Source organism: Mytilus galloprovincialis, chromosome 3 (assembly GCF_965363235.1).
Source record: "Mytilus galloprovincialis chromosome 3, xbMytGall1.hap1.1, whole genome shotgun sequence".
Taxonomy (NCBI): domain Eukaryota; kingdom Metazoa; phylum Mollusca; class Bivalvia; order Mytilida; family Mytilidae; genus Mytilus; species Mytilus galloprovincialis.
This window is the reverse complement of record NC_134840.1, coordinates 58,198,293-58,223,334: the sequence shown is the minus strand read 5'-3', so window position 1 is coordinate 58,223,334 and position 25,042 is coordinate 58,198,293. Positions and strand designations below refer to the sequence as shown.

At 31.4% G+C, this 25,042-nt stretch overlaps 1 protein-coding gene across 1 annotated transcript; it reads right to left on the bottom strand.

The window, feature by feature from the left end:
- Positions 1 to 25,042, bottom strand: LOC143068437 (uncharacterized). Its single transcript, XM_076242504.1, has 4 exons — positions 24,390 to 25,042; positions 13,890 to 13,926; positions 1,560 to 1,655; positions 1 to 523 (listed from the first exon to the last, which is right to left on the bottom strand). The coding sequence occupies exons 1-4, from the start codon at positions 24,852 to 24,854 to the stop codon at positions 84 to 86; spliced, it is 1,038 nt and encodes a 345-aa protein (XP_076098619.1). The 5' UTR covers positions 24,855 to 25,042; the 3' UTR covers positions 1 to 83.

Here is a 25,042-nt window from a genome sequence, read left to right as displayed (position 1 = left end):
ATTTTTGTCCATTTTAATGAACACATCTTTAAATGCAAAATTTGGAACGGATTCATCCTTTTTTTTTTTTAATTTCCCTCCTTTTAAAGAAAGTCTCCTACTCGGAAAAATCCGAATGTATTAATTTTATGGTTCGTGGCAATTATTGTCAGATTTGACACTTTCACAAAAAGTTCATCTCCTCTTCTTAATTTGAACAAAGCACCTAAATAGCTGGAATATTCTCCGAACTGCTTATTTTCATCCCAACATTTGGTTAAAGAGTTCATTAGCAGTAGTTCTTCTCCGCCATTACGATATATGATATTATATCTATAAAGATAATGAGAAAGGCTGTTAGAGTTTGATCTAGCATCAAGTGAACTACTGTGTCCAAAATTTTCTGCAAATGATACATGGGAGTAGACATAAAATAATCCATCCTCAGGAACAACTAGTCGGCCATTGCGGTAGTCTACACCATTAGTAAATGCCAAGTCTTCTCTGTGGATCCACTTTGGAATACTAAACTGATTTCCAGGCACTGTAAATATAGGAGAAATACATTTGTAAATTTCACTTATGAATATATAAAGAAAATATAAGATAAGTAAAAAAAGGTTTGTAAAAGCATTGTTTCATGTAATAAGAATTTCAGCTGCATTTTGAAAAAGTTGATTTCATGACACAGCGTAGTGCCACTGTTAAAAAAGCCCTACACTAAAAGTTGACGAGGAAGCTAGAAAAACATTAATCATTTATTTTTTAAAATGTAACACTTTTTTCGGAAGACATTACTGAAAATTTATATTTGTTAAAAAAAAAATGATAATAACGAATTCATCAACATCAGACCAAATAACAACTATTTCGTCTTTTACAGAACCGTTGTTGGAACAGAGGGAATAAGAGCATAGACAGACTTAAGTGCATTAAGTGAGATTTCTTTCGTTTATTGTTATGTGTGTAAGGTTTTTAAGCATATTTTAATGTGCTTTTATCAGTTTGTATTTCATTTGTATGTAATGTTACGACCATATGGGCTTTTTTCTGCATTAGTTATAAGTTAACGATGCAATTATATGCAAGGGTTTGCAAATACGAGTTTAGATACAGGTGATCGATTACACTTGCTTAGGTTCATAAAGTAAAATCACAAAAATACTGAACTCCGAGGAAAATTCAAAACGTATAGTCCCTAATCAAGTGGCGAAATCAAATGATAAAACACATCAAACTAATGGACAATTCATATTCCTGACTTGGCACAGTCATTTTCAAATGTAGAAAATGGTGGATTGAACCTGGTTTCATAGCGCTAAACCTCTAACTTGTACGACATTCGCATCAACTTGCACTGTTTCATATAATATCTATGACATATCTGAATGATCTTTTATCTGCATTAATCAAATTATAAATACAAGTATGTACAGGGGTTTGAGAAATAAATTTGTGTTTAGATACTAGTACAAGTGCTTTCATTACACTTGGTACGGTTCAACTTTTATTCTTCCAGAATAAGTGATCGTTGAAATATCAAATGATTGCCATATAAACTTAAAACGGCTTTAACTTACCTCCGGGTTGTTCATTTCTACGATTATATCCCATAAGATGTGCAGCATATGTAACATTTTTCGAGTGAGTCGACTGGTGAGCTGGTCGAATTGTACCTGCAAGAAAAGGAAAATGTAAGGTATTATTTGCATGGATACTTTAATGTAAAAGTATAATGTTAGTTTGATGAAGTAATTGTCTTCGTAAATTTTACAGATGTTGGTTTCGATACTGTTATATGTAGCGAAACCTTTTAATTGAAAAACATCGGATTCCAAAGAATGAACAAGTGATAAATTATCAGTCAAGAGTGTATGTAAGAACACATGTCAGCAAGGCAAAACGAGTGATAGATTTCATAATAGACTGACCCTTTATATACTTGGAACTAATGACTGTTAGTAAAGAGCGTCAGCGATACGTGTACCTAGTAAAATTACCAGTTTATTATATAGAAGTTGCATAAGGGAAAATGGAAAATGAAGATGAGTATAAAATCGGCGATTTAAACAGTTAGCAAGTGTAGTAATTATCCTCTTGAAACAATCCAGAAGATTAGGCTCACTGATTAAAATATATATCATTGACATGTTTTTAATATCCATGTCATATTTAATTATATTGGGCGATGAGAAAGCCGTTTAATATAGTTAGAAGCTTGAATATTAAACATGGTATCGCACACAAACTATAATCAAACACACAGACACCGTATATTTCAGCCTACACAACCATTGCAACGAGAATGGCATTTGAAATAATGACTTACGAAAGCAACACAAAATACTTTCTATTAAAGTTCGGACGATTTTAAAACACAATTAATATAGAATGTATTATGAATTTCAACCCGTTATTATTTTAAATAACTTGAAGATAACAATGACAGCTAATTACAGCAAAAATACAAGTTATATAACTATAATAGCAGTATGGTAAAGTATTTAACTGTCATCACACGGAATGCTGAACGAGCTTTTATACAGGGTTTGTTGAATAAAAATGATCATGATGGATTGGTATTTAATGTCCAGTGTAAAATATTACATGCTTATCAAAATATGGAAAAGGAATGAGACACACAATTAAACGTATAAAACATTCCCCCAGGAATGGATAGATCTATGTCAATAACATGTTAATATGTCTAGAACCCAATGTTCTACTAGACCAACGTCTTGACCCTAATTTTTAACTTCAAATTCCTTAGACAAAGCTTAACATGCTACCACCAGAACATCGAAGCTGTCATTGTAAAGGAATAATAATGCACGTGTCTGTACGCCCTTCCTAATATCCTATGTAGATTTCAATAAAACTTTTCCACCTGTTTAGTTTTGATCTACATGATTTTTTTTTTTGGGGGGGGGGGGGGGGGGCTTCTAATAAGCACATAACGTCTGGATATCATACATTAAATATATTTAAGTTCAAATAGTCTTTGTTACACTATGTTATCATAAAGCCACTGTTTCATTTTTTTTATTATATGGGATTTACAATGGCAAGATTTTGACTTGCGACTTGTGACTTTCGGATATAAAATTGCATCATGTTTGCGTTCTATTAAATTCATAGGCATTTAAAGGAAGTGCTTTCCGTGGCAAAACATAGACTCGTGGATAGAATATGCATTTAAAAATATGAGAGAAAGACTCTTTTGTATATTTATTATAATTTTAAACTGAAATGGGTTCCTCTTTCAACGATACTACAGAACTCCATATAGAACCGCCTGGTGCTATTCTTATCAGAAAACTGGAAACAGCTTATCTGCATACCAATTTGCATACGGAATGAAGAATCAGCAAATAGATCTATAATTACTCAACAGAGGAGAAAATAACATCAAATAATTAATTTTCACCAAATATAAAACTTGTTAAACTTAACGCCAAATTGATTTTTATTTCGACCGAGATAATAACTAGGCATTTAGAAGGCCAATATTTTCCCTGAAAACACGAAAAACCAATTAGAGTTTCTTATCAAAAAATTGCAGAAAGTCACAAAACAAATAAAGCCTTTTACCAGCTAGTGTGACTCTATGTCGAGGGAAGTTTAATTTGTAAATTAGATTTTTGTCAATGAATTGGAGGATATTGAAAAACCGATTGAAAAGTACAATAATGCACCGTTTGAAAAATAACACTTGAAGTTACAAGATTTATTATGCAGTTAAAAGATGAAATTATATTATGCAAACATAAATTCTGATAACAGCATTTTGGATTCAATTTTATATAGACCGTTGTTTTCCAAAGTATTGGAGGGTATGTTCAAAACTAAAAATATTACACCCTGTTAAACAAAATTCACATGAGTTTAAGTTAATTAGTAAAGGTATTAAAAACGTTTTGTAATAGCTAGCTTAATAAAAACCGTGTTCTGAAGCTAGTAAGTAAATAAACACAACGTTGATCCATATGTTTTGGCTGCTTTTACATGTCATATATTTTATTAGATGCTTGATCAATTATCTAATTATTTATATGTAAGTTATAAACATCATGTCAATACGGTTAAGACCAGTATTTATTACGGTAGTAGTTCAATCAACGTGTTGATACTGTCGGAATAAGACCAACAACTGATGTAATATAACACAATCATAAACAATCTGTTCTTGCCATGCTGGTCTAAAACAGTACCATCATAAATACTGTATCCTTATTCTACGAAAATTACGACTCTGTGATGAATAAAAGAGAGCATAAGATACCAAAGGGATATTTTCATTGTTTTACTTATAAGTCGGAAAACGAACAGACAAACGCCATGACAAATCACGAAAAAAACGACAAAAAAAAATAAACAACAGTTTATTAAACACAGTTCATAGAAATCTAAAAAAACGATTTACAATTGAAATTGAGATAAATAGGTAATCGAGTAAAACTTGAGTACATTTTGTAAATTACTTCACAAAAACACTTTTGCCCTACATCTAAATCAAATTTTTAACAACAAAAATGCAAGTGAACCTTGAGTTTGAAGATGATCACTTATCTTTTGTAAACACAAAGGTAAAATGAAATATGAGAACGCACTTGAACAATAAGCACATCTTATGCATGAATGTAAAATCATTTTCCAATTATTTTGTTATTTATATCAATTAAAAACCCATTACCAATGTGTTGTCAATTAGAGCACATGAAAAATGACAACGAAGATGAGTGCTTAGGTTCACTATAGAACTTTGAAGTATAGTACCTCAAATTATACACCAAACGTGCCTCCATTAAATATAGTTTTAATTGCGTAAGTATTTTTGGATCTTGATATGTTGATTGATTGTTGGTTTCTTAATGTTCAGTGGCACATATTGCATAAATGTTCAGAACGATGGATTTTGATATAAGAGAGTATATAAATATCAAAGTAGAAAGTTTGATAAGAGAAATTATATTTGGTCCCATAAAAGGTCAAACTCGTCATTACTTTTGTATTATTTAAGAATTGAATGTTTCTTTTTGTAAATTTATTGGGGTGTAAAAGCGTTGACCGAAGTACATTTTGTATGAAGCGCGGAAGCGCTTCATTCTAAAAATGTACGCACGGTCAACGCTTTTACAACCCTATAAAGTTACAAAAAGAAGCATTCAATACTTATAATTACATTTTTTAGCTATGATCATGAAAACACGAATTTTATATATTTTATTATTTAATTCACCTGTGCACTTTATTGTTGGAGCACGTGTTATCATGAGTGAAAAGTTGTATTGAGCAATGCAACTGCTTACGGAATAACACTTGATGTGCAGTTAGCCAATCAGAATAAAATATTATAATGAAACATACATCTAATGTAATTATTAATAAATAATTACATTAGATGTATGTTTCATTGTAATACTTTATTCTGATTGGCTTACTGCACATCACGTGTTATTCCGTAAGCAGTTGCATTGCTCAATACAACTTTTCATTCATGATAACACGTGGTCCAACAATAAAGTGCACAGGTGAATTAAATAAAAAAATATATGAAATTCGTGTTTTCCTGATCATAGCTAAAAAATGTAATTATAAGTATTGAATGCTTCTTTTTGTAACTTTATAGGGTTGTAAAAGCGTTGACCGTGCGCACATTTTTAGAATGAAGCGCTTCCGCGCTTCATACAAAATGTACTTCGGTCAACGCTTTTACACTCCAATAAATTTACAAAAAGAAGCATTCAATTCTTAAAGGAACATGAGTACAAAGTCTGTCTCTTTAAAAAAAAAGTGTAGAATGTCATTTGTAAAGACAATAAGACGTCATGAACAGGTCCAAGTTCTGGTATTATGTTTGGCATAGGTACAACCCGTTGACTATTTTATCATACACGTGTAGCAGTCATTGAACAAACTATACTAAATTGTTTTTGCATCATACCGACGCCTGCTTATATATAAATGATGTCAGTACTTTGGGTTAGTTTTGATGGTGCAGGTGAAAGCAGCCTTGTTTAACTTTGTGATTTTTTTTTTATCTTACACTGCATGAACTTCTGGTATTACCTTACAGTACAAGAGATATTCGAGAATATAAATCAAGCACTGCTTTGAACATCATTATAGGTTTAATTTGATTAAAGGCTCATGAAACACGCCTTTCTGCAATAGATTTGTTCATGCATTCTCGAAATCATGCTTTAAAAGCTTAATAATATAGAAAAAAAATCTGAACAAAGAAAGACGGTTACATCATTTTTATGTTCAGAGTTCGCGTGATGGAGATTTGACTTTAATTTTCTTTCACTCGTAAAATAGCACAACTATTGCATGTTTCAAAGGCGTTTTTCTTTGAATTTTGTAGATTTTAATCATGGATAGCGTTATAAAGAGAATTACATCAAACCCTTTGTATGCAAGAATCATTGTCCATGAAGCTGTTACTACGTTAACTTCAAATCTATAAAACAACCGTTCCAAAAGAACTCTTCAAAAGAAAAAAAACATGGTTTCCCTAAAGCTCTTTAATTCTGGAGGGACATTGGTTTTTTTTCAGTACGTGCATCGATACTCGAGCAAATTCATGAATCCGTTTTTATTTTCTTTTGAAATTTCACCTCTGGTGTCAAATTTCGTTTATGTCATTTAATAAAAATTGAACAACAGCCGAAATAAAAAAAATCTTTGCATCAATGTCATGCTGTTGAGATGCTAAAGTAAAATGGGACGTAAGGTTAACTTGCCTCTCTAATGATATGGTCGATTATTGGGTCAAATGTAATTAAAACACAATAATATAGCCTTTGCACGAGATGTAAATAAAAACTAAGAACTGTAAATAATGAATGTGCATCCATCATAGTACATCCTCGTCTTCCTAATTGTCAGAACAAAATGGAAAAAGGAGAAAGAATTCTCATTGTTTTGCCGTTGTCATTCATAAAACGGAATTACTAAAGAGAAGCTAAGAGAAAACAAATTGCCTTGTAAACATTTTGAAGTATGGCCAAACTCCCTCATTGTTTCACGCACAGAATCAAAATAGGAAAGCTGATGAAACCTATTGGAACTATCTCATTCGACAACTTTTAACAATCTCAAATTTTCCCCATAAAATATAAATATTTCAAATGCATCACATAGTTGTTTCTTGCCATTTTAAATCAAATTGTACAAGCATTTTAACAAATTAAAACAAATTTCAGAAAAATACCGTGAATAAAAATTAACCAATCTGTAGCTATATATAACGGCTGTTTACTTTAAGAATTAATGAAAATTCAAGAACTGATAACATCTACGGAAAGTGAATTTTTTAACCATTTAAAGGTATTTAATACAGCTAACCTCACATAAAATTATATGGAGATGTGATACTATTTTTTTTTAATAAAATTTATCATACCTCTTTGACCTAGAAAAATAAACATGCAGGTTTTGAAAAAAGTATTGTGATCGCTTTTTTATCAGACGTACTCTAACAAAATAGGAAATAGCCGTTTCAATTCCAAAAATGGGACAGGATGATTTTTAGAATGGAACAAACATACATGTAACGGCCGGCGCACTATTTTTTTTAAGTTGATATATTTTAATACTATTTGACTGAAACTTTCCCACAATTCCTGTTTTTGGTTCAAAACGGGTTTATTGTGAAATCTATGTCAAAACAAGTAATCAGCATAAACAAAACATGTCAACATGTACAAAGGTTATATCTCTTTGCATTTTACTGAAAATATTACAAAAGAACAATAGAATGTGTATATCATACATAAGGCCATTGTCCAACATAACCCTGACTCATAAAAAAAACCAAATATAATCGCAGAGAGGTGCCACAATTATTATAAGAGAGAATAAAGGTTTCAACTTCCATCAGATGATAGAAGGCTTGGCAAACCAAAAGACAAAAAACTGCATTTGTTTAACCCCTACTCCATTTTCATTTCTCTGTGCAAGTCGAAGCAATATTTTAAAATGAACTGGGGTTGTTTAATATAATTCAGAAATTCTGAAAAAGGTCATAAATCATTATGTGTTATTTAAGCAAACTGATACAAGTATAGACGATTGGAAACCAAGTTCGAGCGTCATTTGGACCATCAACCATTACTAGTATAGTTTTAAGGGATCAATAAATTATTATTTCCTCAAAGTTTGGTATATACATTTGTAATTGTACTTCGAAATATAGTGCATCTATTCATTATGATACTTTATTCTGATTGGCTAACTGCACATCACGTGTTATTCCGTAAGCAATTGCATTGCTCAATAAAACTTTTCATTCATGATAACACGTGGTCCCACAATAAAGTGCACAGGTGAATAAAATAAATCAATAATAAAATTCGTGTTTTCATGATCATTGCTAAAAAAATGTAATTATAAATATTGAATGCTTCTTTTTGTAACTTCATAGGGTTGTAAAAGCGTTGACCGTGCGCACATTTTTAGTATGAAGCGGGGGTTCATACAAAATGTACTTCGGTCAACGCTTTTACACCCCAATGAAGTTACAAAAAGAAGCATTCAATTCTTAAATATTATTGTTTGTAAAAGTGTCAATTTTGGTTGATCGACAGGAACATCGAATTATATTTTATAGTAGACTCCTGTCACGAAGATTGTTGCCAAGTTCTGTTACCCAGTTTTTGTTTCAGATAAGATTTTGGTATACAACCTTCAAACTGACGACGTACAAAATAATTTGTATGAAATTGCTCTTTTTTCAGTCTTGCTGAAAATGACAGCTAAATGAAATTATTTGGTTTTTTATAAGTATTCATAAATTCCTCTTTTTCCATCGATTAAAATTGTATTTTAGTCCTATCTGATTTATTGTCAGTGCACTAGTTTTTATGTGTGCAATGTTACCCAAAAAACACCCCATAAATAATTAAATAAATATTTTGGAAAAATGTTTTTATAGAAAGTTGATGATTTCACTACTGTTTTAATACATTTGGAGATTTTAAAAATTAAAATTCAGAATTTTACGCCAGATTCGTTTATCAGCCCGACATGTTTCTATGCTATTTATTTCATTTCATATCAGCTTACCTACAAGTTTCTTTAGAATTCGGAATGTTTTCGATAAGATTGAAGGATCAAAATGCTATAAAGATGAAATACAACATTGTACTGGTATTGAAAATTAAAATGATAAGTTAACACAAAAGGGTTAGACTGATACGTGCTATAAATAACTTGTACCAAGATATATTTCAAAAATATATTTTAAAAGACAGGTTGGTGATGTAGAAAGAAGAAAAAAGCAATTAGCTGTAAATTTCACATATTTCTGTATCTTATTAATCATTATTGCATCGCAACTGTCATTTGGTGCAAAGAACTAATTATTTGCATTCCTAAAATTAATTTTATATGGAAAAACCTCAAACCTCTATGATTCAAGATATTTTGAACTCTCTTTGAAACACATGTATATATTTTATTATTTTTAATATGATTTATTGCATAACCAATTTAAATCCCTGTTAAACTAACTTTTTATACAAAGAATTCATGTAGAGTTCAGTGAAACATTAAAATTTGATTTCATTTGAACAAAGTATTTTTTCTACATGTATGTACTTGTGAAAAAAAAGTAATTTTAAATTCACTTGAAATTAAAAATCTCCACTATGATTATTTTCACACTTGTATTTTTGTATGAGTAGGTAATTTCAAAATTTACATATTGATACAACTTGTTTCGCATAGTCACACTTAATTAAACCAAAGTATTCGTAAGTTTGGATACTTATCTACAAAGAATCTTCCACAAATTAAATAAAAAAAAAATATCATTCAAGGACTTCTTAAAAGTTTATATCTTTACGCTCACTGGAAACTAACAGCATTGATTCACCTAACACGCACTTACATATATAAATGCACCTGTATACTAAAATTATGATGAGTTAAGCTGGTTTTATACAAACTTTAAGCATATGATTAAACAATTAATATTAAAAACTGCATGGTTAAATTTTCCAGAAATTTTTCAACAGATAAGGAGGAGATACGGGTATGAGAAAGACTCGAAGACACTGACTTACGGAGACTCCGATGACTATTTACATGATGATTGCCGAAAAAGTAACATGGTTTCAAATTAATATTATAACAGTAATTGTCAAGTTATGTCGTCCAGTGGCAATTATGACAGTCAGTGTTTATTAAGCTTCTCAAAACCCGGAAAACGGTGTATAAGTCGGTTTCACTGATCCAAATGACCTTTAGTTCCTCCCTTCTCCACGTTTTTCTTATGAGATTTACATCAACTAAAGTATACTTTCTAAAAATTCTTCTTTAACATGTTTTATGATGCATACACATTGTTTTGTTTATTGAATTGATCGTACAAAACTATCAAAGAGCATGTATATATGATATTTTATAACTTTTCTTTTCAAAGTATGTTTAGAAATTCATTATTTTCATACACTGGCTGCCAAGGATTTCCAGAAATAATTAAGAAAATATTGTCGTAAAAAAATTCTCAAAAGACATATAAATGAAATCTTTGCATCGTGACAATCAAAGACAACGACAGTTCGTTTCCTACTTAGAGATTATTAAATCCTTCGCTAAATAACACTTGATTTCTGTCTTAAATGTTAGTCAAATCAAGAAGTATTTGTTAAATTAAATTTCCACGAAGAAAATTGCACATAATAGCGAAACGAATGAAGGGAACACGTTTAATTAGAATGCGTGCAACGTCAGTCACCGGCATTCAATTAGAGACCTTTTGGCGTTAACAAGAATTTTTCTTTGCAAAATATTGATCGAAGATTGTTGTTTCTTTAATTGGCGCAAGAAGGACGTCAAGCTTTTCCTTCGTTATTGGAAAATTTCAATATCTTGTCGAAATATTGCTAGTAAATTAAGATATTTGTTTACATGAAGTTTCAGAAATATAATATGCGTTTTGTTCCCTTCAGCTATTGTGACAGATCATGCATTGAGTTTCAGAATAATAGGAAAGATGTGAAAGAAGACACTGAAAAGAAAAAAATCCATTCTTTGTGGGTTTTTTTTTAATTGCTGAGTATCTTATGTTGTAAGAGGTTAGTGAATCAACAAGAAATCTTCTGACATTGTTTTTAAATCTGACATGGGCAATCAGATTGATGAAAAAATGTCAAATGTAAGAAAAGAAACAGTGCAAATTTATATAAACTAGATAATTTGGGACTCTAGCCCATTATTGGTCACTAAGGCGATCTCGAACAGAGACCCAATTTAGTCATCACTTTTTAAGTCGATAAAATCGTAAAGGATTGTTTGCATAAACTATCACACATCAAAAATTATTACACATAAAGTACAGAATAAATTACCAGATAAATGCATTTTTGAAAACGAAAATGAATAAAAATCTACGGCAACAACTCGGTGGCATCTACATCAGGTCTTTTACAGTAATGCCATTCATGAAAGCGTTTCTACCAAAATAACCGTACTCTGCATATTATAATATTTAATCATAAAATAAACTTTATAGTATAGACAGAATTAATTGTGACGCAATAGAATAATAACTTACTTTCAAGTTACATTCAGAATTTCTTCAGATATGACATAACTTAGACCTTGGACTTTGAAAATGACTGATCATAATTGTTTCAAAGCTTATTTGTCAAAGAAATGTATAATTTAGTTAAGTCTGAAATATCTTTTTTCGTAAATTGTTTAATGTGAAATCTCTATTCTAGACATGAAGACTTCAACCAAAAGGAGAAAACTTTCTGTATACAAGATTCGTATTTTTGATATCTGAGACACAAAAATTCTTTGTTATAAAACATAAATGCCAGATGGCGGATGTGCAATTATTTTAGGGCCACTAAATAATTTGTTGCAAGCTACTGTTGTTGTATTATCTATGGTACATATACTAAGCGATGAAGAAATTAGATCAGGTTAGGTGTTTGATATTTCTGTTTTATGCAATTCAGTCCCATGAGCGCAACGCCAGTCACCGGCATTCAATTAATGCCACAGTATATAGAAAGAATATTACATGTGTTATTTAATCTTAACCGTTACACAGTCCCTCCTAAATATCAACAGATCCAAGGCTTTGTAGTACAAAAATTTAATGGTCAACGTTTGAAAAAATATGTTACTGGACAACCTTCTACTTTAGAATGATTTCCTCGACTCAAGCATGGGAATGATTGTTTTTTTTTTTTTATTATACGTCTAATATAAAACATGATTATTAAATGTCGATGAACTAAAACTAAAACAAATACGGATTTTTTTTTTTTGATTCTGCAGACAGACAAACCAAATACGTCGATACCATAAAAGACCTCAACTTCTTTGGAATCATAAATAAATAAATCAGTACATGATGAACTCATATATAAATTCAAAATGTCTTTAAAGAAATATGGATTCCAATAGCATCGGTTCCACAATGAATTATTCAATCATTTAAGACGTTTGGTTGCCATCTCATTGACGTATACCCCAAATCTCCTTTACTTATATTTATCCTGAACAGAAATTCAGTAAACCAAATATTAGTACTCTTATGAAAAGCACAAAAGCGTTTATAATAAAGAGGTTTAGATTGCTTCTGGTTTGTAATAATGGTATATAACGTTAATGTGCATGTAAACAATACAAATAGCTAATTTTCAATGAGTGGTTATCGTTCGAAAAAAATACTATTTAATAATCCATTAGACAGAAAATATAATACAATAGAACGAGTAGGCAGCTAAAGATTAGAACAGCTATATGTTACCTTTGGCAAACACTTATCTCAACTAATATACGTATATTATATAATGCTAAAAAACAGAATGCCAGACAACTTTAAACCAAACATATCGTTCCTAAGCAAACTAGCGGTTGATCAATACAAAAAAAAAAAACTATATAAGATTTTTCTGCTGAAGATAAAACCTATTAATCTCTACCCATATAAAACAGAGTTGATTAAGACATAATGTGCATCAATAACCTATTTATTAAAGATAAACATTATCTCTTAGACATTTTAATCAAGCGTTTCATATATTCGCTACCAGAAACATATTAAAACGACAGAGAATATCTTGTTCAAATCCATGCTTTTTGAATAAGAAGCATTGGTAGCTAATTACATTGAGATACAATTTTGATAAGTCGAATATCTTCATAACTGAAGTATTGAAGCTCTGATATGAGACTCAGAAACAAATTATTTCTAATACCGCATGTTCCGTGACACTGGGACCAAGATGGTGATTACATGAAATAAAAAGTTGATCGGTATCAAGAATGTCGGAAATGAATCAAATTGAGAAGCTTTTAACAGAATAAGATTCACATAATATCAAACGAGGCTCTTGAAGCGATTCTAAATCTCGAATAAAATATGAAAAAACGCTACACTTTACAATTCAAAATACTAGAATTATTGTTGAAACAGAAATCATAGTTGTTAAGATAGTATTTAGAAAGACATCTAATAATACAAGTATATAAATAGCTCCTTAACTTGTAAAAAGAAAACATTTACAGTCCCTTTGGAAAAATGCTTATTCAAAAAATGTAAACGAGGACCATATATCTGACCAGTTAGTACAAAAAATACATTTATTGTGTTACTGTAACGTAGCATGTCATATATGATAAAAGGAATTGTTTTTTGTACACTTTGTGGGTGGGATGGAGCGTGATGGTGAATTAACACTCAAGGGGACAAAATGATCAAAATGATGCAATTATGGCATAAACAAATTTGAAATCAACTTATACCTGCTGAGTGCTTTTGGTGAAATCTAAGATTTTGTGATGATCAGTCGTTGGACAAATCTGATCTTATTTATATATCCATAGTGACCTAATTCTTAACCTGAGCCATCAATTATTATTTATACACTGTCTTGACTTACCTCTAGCCATTTCTTCTCGAAGTCTCTTCTCAATAAACTGAAAATAAAATAAACATTTATCAATGATCAACAAATAAACCTAAGGACACATATCATATCAAGTATCATATATATATATTTTTGGAATGGGGAAGACCTGCTTGCAATGTTCTGGGTAATCTTATATTGGGACTATCAGGATATGTTTAAATAAAAATATTTTTGAATGTGCTCGTTAGGCATAACACAAAACGAAGATATAATTGGATGGGAACAAGAAAGCTGCTTATTTTTATGTTTACGTTAAGAGTGTTAGGGAAGACAATAAAAGAAGCTTACTTCATCTTAATGTGGATAACGAGATAGCATTAGCTTTTGATGTTATTCAAGTCAATACGGCATTATTCGCCTGACGCTAATGTATTAATATAAATCAATATGACTTTTTGTAGCAAAGTAAATCACATAGAAGGAAATAAATTTTGATTGAAAATCAATAAACCAACGTAATTAGTACATGCAATCAACTGTTAAAAGTCTTTAAGCCGCTTATGACAAATCAAGCTTAATAGAAGTAAGATAAGTTAATGGTAAAAGTCAGCCTTCATTTTTTATTGTTGATCAGCTTTTTATTCTCTGCAAAAAATCAGATTATTTTTTTTGCAGAAATATTTTAACAACAAAGTAATCTCATTTAAGTTTCAATAATTGTTAATTCTATCTTGTCGTGCTTTTTCTCAAATGTACATGGATAATTTTGTGATAAAAGAAACCGCAGTTTACCTTGGAGGTACCCGTTAGTCTTTATAACAGATAAAATCCTTTTTCAAAGAAGAAACAAAGAGATATAATATTCACTAAAATCATGGAAAACTTGAGTGTCTGTTTTTCTAGCATTCAGATGAACATTGAATGAACCAGAAGTTTAAAAAAAGAAAATTAAAGCTCTCCCAATTATGATAATACTAAAGAAGCTTGACTGTGTAAGTCGAATTCTACTTTGTCTACAACAGTTGACCTTTAACGTCATGTTATAACATAAAGCCTTCTGACCATGAAATTGAAATACGTTCAAGATTTCCAAAGTGAAACGATCTATCGTTCAATGTTTCTATTTGAAAAAAATATATTAATATATTCGTACATCATTAGATTCACCAGTCATAAAACGTACATCAACTCTAAACAGAATCCAATGGGTTTAACCAATTTCCCGGTTATATTGAACAATTTTCTAGTATACTAGAACACACCCGTGATATCGCGGGTCCGTGACTGAAGTATATAACTATGCGCAAGTCTTATTTTAGTATTAGTATTGTCATCTGATAAAGTCATGCCGATTATAAGATACTCAGTTTTCTCTGCTTTCAAATCTTTCTGTTTGAACCCGTCGAACTGGAACTTATCAATTATTGATAATATTAATTATTTGGAAAACAAAAGGTCCTGGAATGGAGTACTTTTTAATCAACAGCATTGTCCTATATTAGTTATAAATAAAGTTGAATTCTTTGATTCGCTGTTTTACGTCATGCCCGCTAACAAATTGAAAACTGTACCTGTACGCCTTATTTTAGTCCAGATTTTTAGTATTCGTATTGTCTTAAAAAGTCTAACTGATTAAAATACTACAATAGGTAACACTTTGACAATTAAGTAGTGTCAACCCTGTGATTATGACCCGTGTATATATAGCATATTAATCCTGAATACACCGTTTGGAGGTGCGCCTGTCAGATGCGGAACGTACAGATAAGGTAATCGGTAACAGGTGAATATACTATTGGTATCGGTATCGGACTCGACCCGGAACTTCTTAATTATTGGCAATATTAATTACGTGGAAAACAAAAGGCCTGGAGTGGTGTAATTTTTAATCTACACCTTTGTACTATATTAGTTATATATAAAGTTGAATTTTTTGATTCGTCGTTTTTATGTGATGACGGCTGACAAATTGGACCTCGTAATTTTAGTATTATAGATTCGTATTGTTATCTTAGAAAGTTTAACTGATTAAAATACTACAATAGTTAACAATTTGACAATTAAGTAGTGTCAACCCTGTGATTATGACCCGTGTAATACTATATAGCATATTAATCCTGAATACACCGTTTGGTGGTGCGCCTGTCAGATGCGGAACGTACAGATAAGGTAATCGGTAACAGGTGAATATACTATTGGTATCGGTATCGGACTCGACCCGGAACTTCTTAATTATTGGCAATATCAATTACGTAGAAAACAAAAGGGCCTGGAGTGGTGTAATTTTTAATCTACACCTTTGTACTATATAAGTTATATATAATATATAATTTGTCGTTTTTACGTGATGACGGCTGACAAATTGGACCTCGTAATTTTAGTATTATAGATATATGTAAGACTATGGATTAACGGTACAAGCATGAGTGTTTTGGATGGACAAACATGCAAAAACCAAAACGCTTCATAACTTACACTACACAATGTAACATTTCATACAAGTGTAATAAATGCAGTCTAAATAAAAATAAGACCCTTTTTTGTCAATTTTGATCTCCGGCATAACGTGTTAGCAATCGGAAAGACTTCCCTTAACCCCCCCCAATAAAAAAATAAAAACATATTCTTGCATGAATTAGGGATGTCGAACTTGAAAAACTCCAGGCCATTCTTTGTCGGCGGAAAAATTAGCTTAGCCATCGTATGCTTGTATGAAACAAGGCTATTGCTCTATCAGGAAAAAGAAGTTGAACTGATATAAATTGGGGACAACCGAACGAAAAACAATTCCCATATCCAAATTAGTTTTTTGTTTTCATTTCGCAAAGGAATAAAAACCACTCAATGGGATCATATACAATACAACACGATAAAACAGATATACAAAATATTTATTTATTCCTGTAGTTCTGATGTAAGACACGTGCGTATAATTCACTAGGGGGCTATGATAACTCTAACCATCAGTACAAGATTAGATATTAAGCTGAATTACAGATGCTTATTGACAGAAGTGGAAACGTTTTTCTCAGATTTCTAGATCTGTTAGCACACAATAAGGTGTAAATCAGGCTGGCTTTACAATGGATGGTGTCAAAATGATTAACGCTTCGGCAGATGTCAGATGAGTTTATTATATGATTGTTAAGTAATCGATTATTACCATGCCATGGCACCTTATAAATATGATCAGCAGGAAAAAAAAGTAAAGAATAAGGAATTTCAGGGTTGCACCTTGAGCTGATTTAAGTTCATGTTATATAATTCAAAATCAAGGCATGCGGAATTACAATATACTTTGATATGTAACATCTTACTTTATGATATAGGAATCTCAATGATTTTGTATCTTGTTGAAAGTATTTTATCTGTACATATAGACATTCATGTGGAAATACTTTAAGAAGTTTAATTTAATATTATAAAGAAATAACGAAACACAAAAATGTCCTTAAAATAACCATTAAACGGTAAATCTACTTTAATCTTCCTCAAGTTGCCATTTGCTTAATTTCTGAGACACCAGTGCATTCCATAAATCATTAAAATGTGTTGCATCATTTGATTGGCATAACTGGATTTATATTCATCAAGAGCATTCAGAATCATCGAAATACAAAAAGAGATAACCCGTAGAGTCCTAACAAGAATGATCCAAACTTCCCAAATTCTTAAGGCATCTTTGTCTGAAAAGGGTCACAGGTTTTGTTAATTTGTAGAATATATGAATTGATAATTGATAAACTATTGAAGACCGGGTTAACCACCCCATGTTATCTTTAAAAATTCACGAATACAATGGTAACTGTGATTGTCTGGACTCCTTCTTTCCATGAGCCCGATAATGTAAGCAATCATGTTCTTAGATATGTTATTTTTTACGTTGAATTTGGTACAAAAGATGCACTTGTGTGCTTTTTGGCATAGAGTAATTTCCAAACTGTTCTTGGCTCTCGACTCTAAACGAAAAGACAAAAGCATTAGATGGGCACAAAATAGTACGACCACTTTTCTGTTTAATATCAGTTTATGAGTCAAAATAGTTTATACTATATATAGTAAGCTCATACTGATCAGTAACATATATACAGATATAGATATGTTTTTCCTGGTACTGAGGGTAGATCTTTGTTACATTTATTTATCACTTTTCTGTACACTCGGGTTACTTAGACCTGAATATTGGGAACTGATGTTGCAAAATTTTGTCCGAACCTTTAAGAACAAACATACGGCTGTGGTACTGAGCATTTCAATAAAGAACAAAGGACTTTATAAAATGACTTAGATGAGAAGACGCTTCAATTAAACAGAATGAATCAATTGTATATATATACATTTCATTATAACCTTGCTATTAATTTTTGTTTCTTTTTTAGACCGTATAGGGCGATGAAGAGATATGACCACATTCTACCTTACACAACACTTTGAACTTCATCCCTTTCAGCGGGTAAAATGAAACATTAACTAAACACATATCGCTCGAAGCATGGAAGTGAGAAAGTATACTTTAGGTAGCTTTTCCATATCAGTAATGATGATCACAAAAATATTTGTATTTACCAGAGGGCAGATGAGTGGTGTTTTAGAGACAATGTATACTGACTATCTCTTTGAGCGTATTTAACCGTATATTTCACTCGAGATTATTGTTCTACTCAGACCCTTCTATAATTATTATGATCACAAACGTTAAATATTTTACTCTTGTTTGGTCTCGATGAAGCATGAGGGAACGACAATTTTACATCAAATATCGGGGGGGGGGGGGGGGGGGGGTGATTGGTGTAAGTTAAGTCAAGTTGATGACAAAATAATTTATTCTGAATCCAGATTTCCCCATACCATATAGTGTTAAATTTACAAGAAAAATGATTGATAGCGTCGAAAAACTCAATAAAAAAAATCTGACTCGGGACAAACCATACACCCGATCCCCTCGAAGTTAAAATTGTTGTTCCCTAATGAAGATCGTTACGCACAAACACGTGTCGTGCGCACGGAAAACAATCACATGTAATTGCAGATTACATATTTACATGCACACACCCTATTACCGGCAGATATTAAAGCATCTGTATTCCCGATTGCCATTCCAAACAATTGTTTGCGATCGTGTACAGCAGGTTTTTGTCTGTCTTTTCGATTGGCATTGCAATATAATGGATTTAGCAATTGTGTACCGTAGATTTTGATCTGTGCTATATGTTGCATCAGATGCATCAGATGTGCATGTTGTAATGTCGGTCGGTTCGAATATTCAATGCCATCTCAGAAATAAAATCCTATATACCCGTGTTATATAAAGGTATATAGGAAATTATTTTCTGAGACAAGAGCCTGTGGTGCCATCAGATATTACAGGTTGATTGGGAATGTCATACATATTTCAATACTTATTCAAAAACCTTTAAATAGCTTTAAGACATAAAACGAATATAAAGCAGATATGAAATTGGCCTAGACAAATACAGCCATGTCTGTGGTAATGACGTGTCGAAAGATAAAACTTCAAAATAAATTTAAATCAACAAATGTCACACACATCTTATAGCTAATATCAAAGCCAACTTTAATCTACTTTGTAAGCTAATGTATTTATTTAGAGTTTGATTCGCTTCATTTGTCTTCGCATCAGCACAGCTTGTAGCTCGCATAAAAACGTTATATACAGTATTGACATCATATATCGAACAGATAATAAACAAAATGTACGGCTTTTACTACTGTACAGCACGAAAGGATTTTTTTAAGTTTGGGAGGTTCAAATAGTGATAATTCTCTTCATTCTCTGCATAAGAAAATGTAATTTTAGAACAAAGAGCTGGCAACTCAGTCAATTTTTTTCAAGCTACTCGAGTAAAAAAATTTCATTTATACCCTTTCCTACAAAGTTTTAGGAAACTTTCATTTGTAAAGGGGGCGGGGTTGGGGTGGTGTGGGGTGGGTGGGGTTAAGATGAAAAATATTCGGTCCTGCATTTTTTAGTTGTAATCTCTGTCCTGCCTTTTTAGTTTTCAATGTGTTCGATCCTATATTTGTTTTTATTATAATTTTTATCGTTAAGTTTATCCTGGCTTTTTTTTTACATAAATTGTCATCCTGCCTTTTTTTCTCATCTCTTATCCTTTTTTCAAATTTCATCCTAGCCACCTCCCCTTACTAGTGACAACATAATTATACATTTTTCTGGAACATTTTAAACTCTCAGCAGCTCATTCTTAAACTCTACCCCAGAGAGCAATTTAAAAACATGAAATATAAAAATTGTAGCCAACTTGTGGCGTAATTTACTTTAGGTTGAATATACCAATTTTCTTTTATATCCAGCAGAGATATTTTAATAAACTTCACACGCAGTCAATACACAAAAATTCAATTAAACTTTGATTACTTTTCTAAACCAATTCTGTTTAATTAACCGTATGTTCGATATCAGACATGTTTGTAAATGAAGAGAAAGTGTAAAAAGCTAAATCTCCATTTTAAAACTTCGGTTCTTCATGTATTGAGTGTTTCTGTGTTTCCAGTGTGATTCTATGATGTGAGAAATCGACTTTTCTGACCAGGATACAATAGTTTTAATGGTCTCTTTGTTTTTAACGTCTATGATGTGAGGTAGAATTCTCTTGACTCCACTGGTAAAACAACATGATTTCATCATCAATCAATTTTTATGTTTAAATAGAAATCTGTGATTCTTTGTTTGGAATATTCGATCATTTCCAATCACATATATGTTGACTGACGCTACCAGAAACGATTCCATTGATTATCTATTTGTTAACGAAGCGTATTATTTGATGGCAATTTGCTTCTGTCAAACCACGGAGAAGAATAATGAAGGGAATCTTGACTGGTACTATAACGGTTATCTGCAACGTTATGTAAGGTCGATAGGGTTTTCCAACGTTTATTTTTCATTTGTTGTTTAATGAAAATAAATGAATTCTACTTTTCAAAAAGTCAATTTACTCTACAATTCCTTAATACAATTGTATTCTCGTATGTGTCTGTTTTGACGAAACGTTGTTGCTAGGCCACTGTAACACTCATATGACAGTTTACCTCCTAAATCAGGCTTTCATTTTTCGCATTATTGCCGGGTTTCATAGTCCAGTCTGTTTGCAGATTTCGACTGGGATAAACCCAGCTAATTTTGAAAAGAAATGAAAGTCTCCTTTTAGAAGAGATCATTTATATTTTTTGCATTCATTTTGTAATGGCGTGTGTACCTGCAAAGTTTGTTTTAATAATAAGTATGATGTATACGTGACTTCTTTAAGATAAAAACAATGACATTCAAGTATCTCCAACTTATTTTTCAAACTGGTGTTTGAAGATGTCAGCAGGTGACAATATATGTAATATGCAGAAGATATCAAAACATTATGTATGATGTGCATGATAATTTTGGATATTAAAGTACGTTGCATGGCCTATCAAAAAAAAGTTTTAAAAAAAAAACACGAAGAAAAACTAAAGTGCGTCTTGCGTCATGAATGCTTTAAGAAAATGGATTGCAAAACATATATCTGACTTGCTAATTGCTTAAAACAATATTCACACTTATTTGAATGCATTGGGAGAGCCATCATCACAGCCAAAGTCATAAACTTACGACTCAGTCAAATCAATAAATGTATTTGTTTTTAGAAATAAACAAAACTTATAATTAAATTTACCGAGACAAATGTCAGAAGATGTTAACAAAAAACTAAAAAAAAGAAACATAAAATCTATGCTTTACAGTAGACTTTATATGTTTAATACTGAAAACCGTAAACTTTTCAATGGCCGATCTTATGTGTCGTTTGGTTGGTGTCTCGTATCCATTTATATATGCATAGGAATTTGACATGATATAGATAATAAAGAAAATTACCTTAGAAAGAAATCAATGTTATTTAAAAAAAATCGTGACTTATTCATTGATTGGCGATCATATATACTGAATGCTCAGTGGATAGTATTCTGTGCATATTCAGAACGAGAAAACGTTTACAACGAATCCGAAAGGAAGATTCTGCAAAGAAAATGGACCTGGACGAAGGGTGTTGAATTTAGAATGACAACGGGAAAAGAGGATTTTTATATTGGAATCAAGTTTTCTTTCAACTGGTAACTAACGGACCAATTTTTAAAATTGTACATGCGCCTGTTATAATGCACAGAGAGCACGGTATATTAATATACAGAGAGTAGGGCGATCATCTTATTAAAAGATTCGGATTGAATGTCCTCATTCTGACCAAACCGGTTACCATGTATTTATTCATACATCCTACACAGCCGAAGGAGTGTATGCGTGTATGTGTCAAGAAAGAAATCCTAGAATAACAATAACCCTGAATTCCGAATTTTTATGATGAGCACTTCCAAGGTTTAAGTAATGCTATTAATTATGAGGAGGATCTTATAAGAAACGTCCCGCTACTCTGACGATATTACTAATGTTTCTTAAGTTGTGGGAAATAAGCATATGTTTCACATGTCTAGAGAATATCCATGTATTATTCCAGTTTGAGGATCATATCTTCTAATTTCCCCGAAAAGTATAAAGTTTCAAAAACCGAAATAATTTTCGAATGGAACAAAATCGTACCAACAAAAAAGTTCAGAATGAATCCCCCACCCCCACCCCGCCCGCAATCATAAGTCGGAACCACATGCATGCAAGATAATGTCAGAGCTTTCCCTATGAATAGAAAATAATGAAGGACATCGTTGGACTATATATAGAAAAACTATACTGTTTTAGCCCACTGAAGTACATTGTATCACACGATTATACTTACTTGTATACATATATATGTGTGTGTATCATATATACCGTTATTTATTAGTCCTCGATGTATCATCATATAGGTAAATCCATCAAATTATAGGATACATATATTTAGGGAAATGTACTAAATGATTTCTAGTCTATAGTCATATAAGTTAACATTGTATTTTTTGATGTGGTGAAACTTAATCATAAGTTGTGCAAGTAGTTGAAATTTATTTGTAATTAATAATAATGTTGAGTTTTTTCGGATATGACACAGTTTTTTTTAACAAAGACGAGCATTAAATTGAGATCACAAATATTACATCCTACTAACATCGGTGGTCTATTTGGAAAGAAAAAATGGAATGGAAATGCAAACATCTGCCATCCTCAGTGTAAATCTGCACAAACTCGTTAATATGATAATGAATGTAAAAACTTAAACGTTTCAACGAAGAAAACTCAAAATGGAAATTTCTTCTTTTTTTGTGTATAATTGAAGGATGCACAACAAATTACAACTATGGTTGGTATTCCAAACGAACAGAACGATTTAAAAAAAATCTTCGAAATTTGTTTAGAAAAGGACAAAAGAATCACAGGAAGGACACATAAAAAAATCAAACATATTAAATTTCATTCAATCAATTTTACGTTACATTCTTTGTTAAATTTTTCAAAACATTTAAATGAACATACATCTTGCATAGGTATACAGTAGGTTATTTTTTTGTCATTCAAATTTATTTCACATATTTTTTCTGTACAATATCATGAGGTTGTTTTTACACGTTCATGCTTGCAACACATTAGAATTAAAGGTAAATATTTCTTTGTCGGTAGCTTTTAAACTGTATACTACGTAGACCCAATCTTCTTTTAACAATTAATGTTTTGAATAGATTAACATTTTGATATACATCACCACTTTATTTTGGCAATACACAAATATAAAAATTTCAGGTCAACAAAATCTGTTAAGGAAGTCGGTAAACACTGAATAACAGTAAAATGACTAAAGGGCAACACACAAATATGTACATAATTAGTCGTGCGACAGATGCGAGGATAGAAATGTATTAATTTACATACAATTGGAAAATGTGTCTTGTTACTTAGTACAAGTAAAATAAAAATACAACAAGAGTTTAGAAACTAACTATCGAAGACCAGTCTACTGACGTGTACTTTTCTCTGTAATATAATTGTGCCAGAAGAAGACACACTGTCATAAAATGTCAGAAGTGAGTTACCGTTCAAGCAGTCATCATTGAACTATTTAGTACAAGTAGGGGTGTATGGAAAAACAAAAAGTACACTATACTACAAATATTTAAACATAGTCATAAAAAATACTTCATAAAGATATAATTTGTATTTTCAAAGCCCTTTTTTTTTTTTTAAATTAGTTTAATAATTGATGAATATATTATACAGTAAATATGTATATTCCTAATGTTTATATAATCATTTTATTATGATGTTTTTTGTATCTTGCCCGACAAGGGCCCATGATTGGTTTAATAAAAATAATGTCTAATAATGTCTAAAAATGTATACTTTTAAATAGGGGAATATAAGTATACACATACGAAATAGACTGCAGTTATAGAATTTCATTTTTTTGTTTGCACAATATTGTATATTGTGTTGATATTGAACCGTATACTCATTTTGTCTGAACCACTAGTATGGTGCAATGCAGTGCGACATAGAAAAAAAAGACATACGTAATCAACATATGTTTTACTTACCAATTCCAAGACAGCTAAGAGTTGTTTTGGTTTTTCAACACAACATTCTTCACCAGTGGGTTTACTTCTGCGAATAAACGCATCCAACATTCTATCTTCGTCTTCTGAAGGCCCTAGTCTAACACTGTCACAAGGAACACACAATTCCTCTGTTTCTAGAATTTTTGCGATTTGTTCTCCCACTTTTGGCTGATGTGAATGATGAACCAAGTCATGACTGAGTTTTCCAAAAAGTACAGAAATTGTGACCACTAAAATAAGTCCTCCTGCAACCACCACTGCAGTCAATCCAAACAAATATTTCCGAAGTCTTATACATTCCATTTCCAAATTTTGATAGTCTAGCGAATATTTTTCCATGGCACCAGTTGATCTTCCGTTTGAAAAATTATTTAAATTATTAGGTTTGGTGCCTCCTCTAAGAAGTACTTCAGAACTACTGTCTACATGCTCGGGTTCTGACATTCTCGTGAAAATCGTGGCCTACCTTTAAACTGAACTTTATTCGATAAAATATTCAGAGGACAAAATGTGTCTTATATAACAGTTATTTTTTTTTTAAATCCAACAACCATTAATTACTAACGGTAAAATCACTACCACAAAAATAATAGACCGTTTCACCAATACACTACTCGACAACTGTTATTGAT

What these genes read in the sequence shown, in the direction of transcription:
- LOC143068437 (XM_076242504.1), bottom strand. Translation starts at nt 24,854, where the DNA reads ATGTCAGAACCCGAGCATGTAGACAGTAGTTCTGAAGTACTTCTTAGA. An exon ending in TCGAGAAGAAATGGCTAGAG is followed by an intron (nt 1,656 to 13,889) that starts GTAAGTCAAGAC and finishes CTTTTCTTGCAG; the next exon opens with GTACAATTCGACCAGCTCAC. An exon ending in TAGAAATGAACAACCCGGAG is followed by an intron (nt 524 to 1,559) that starts GTAAGTTAAAGC and finishes CTATATTTACAG; the next exon opens with TGCCTGGAAATCAGTTTAGT.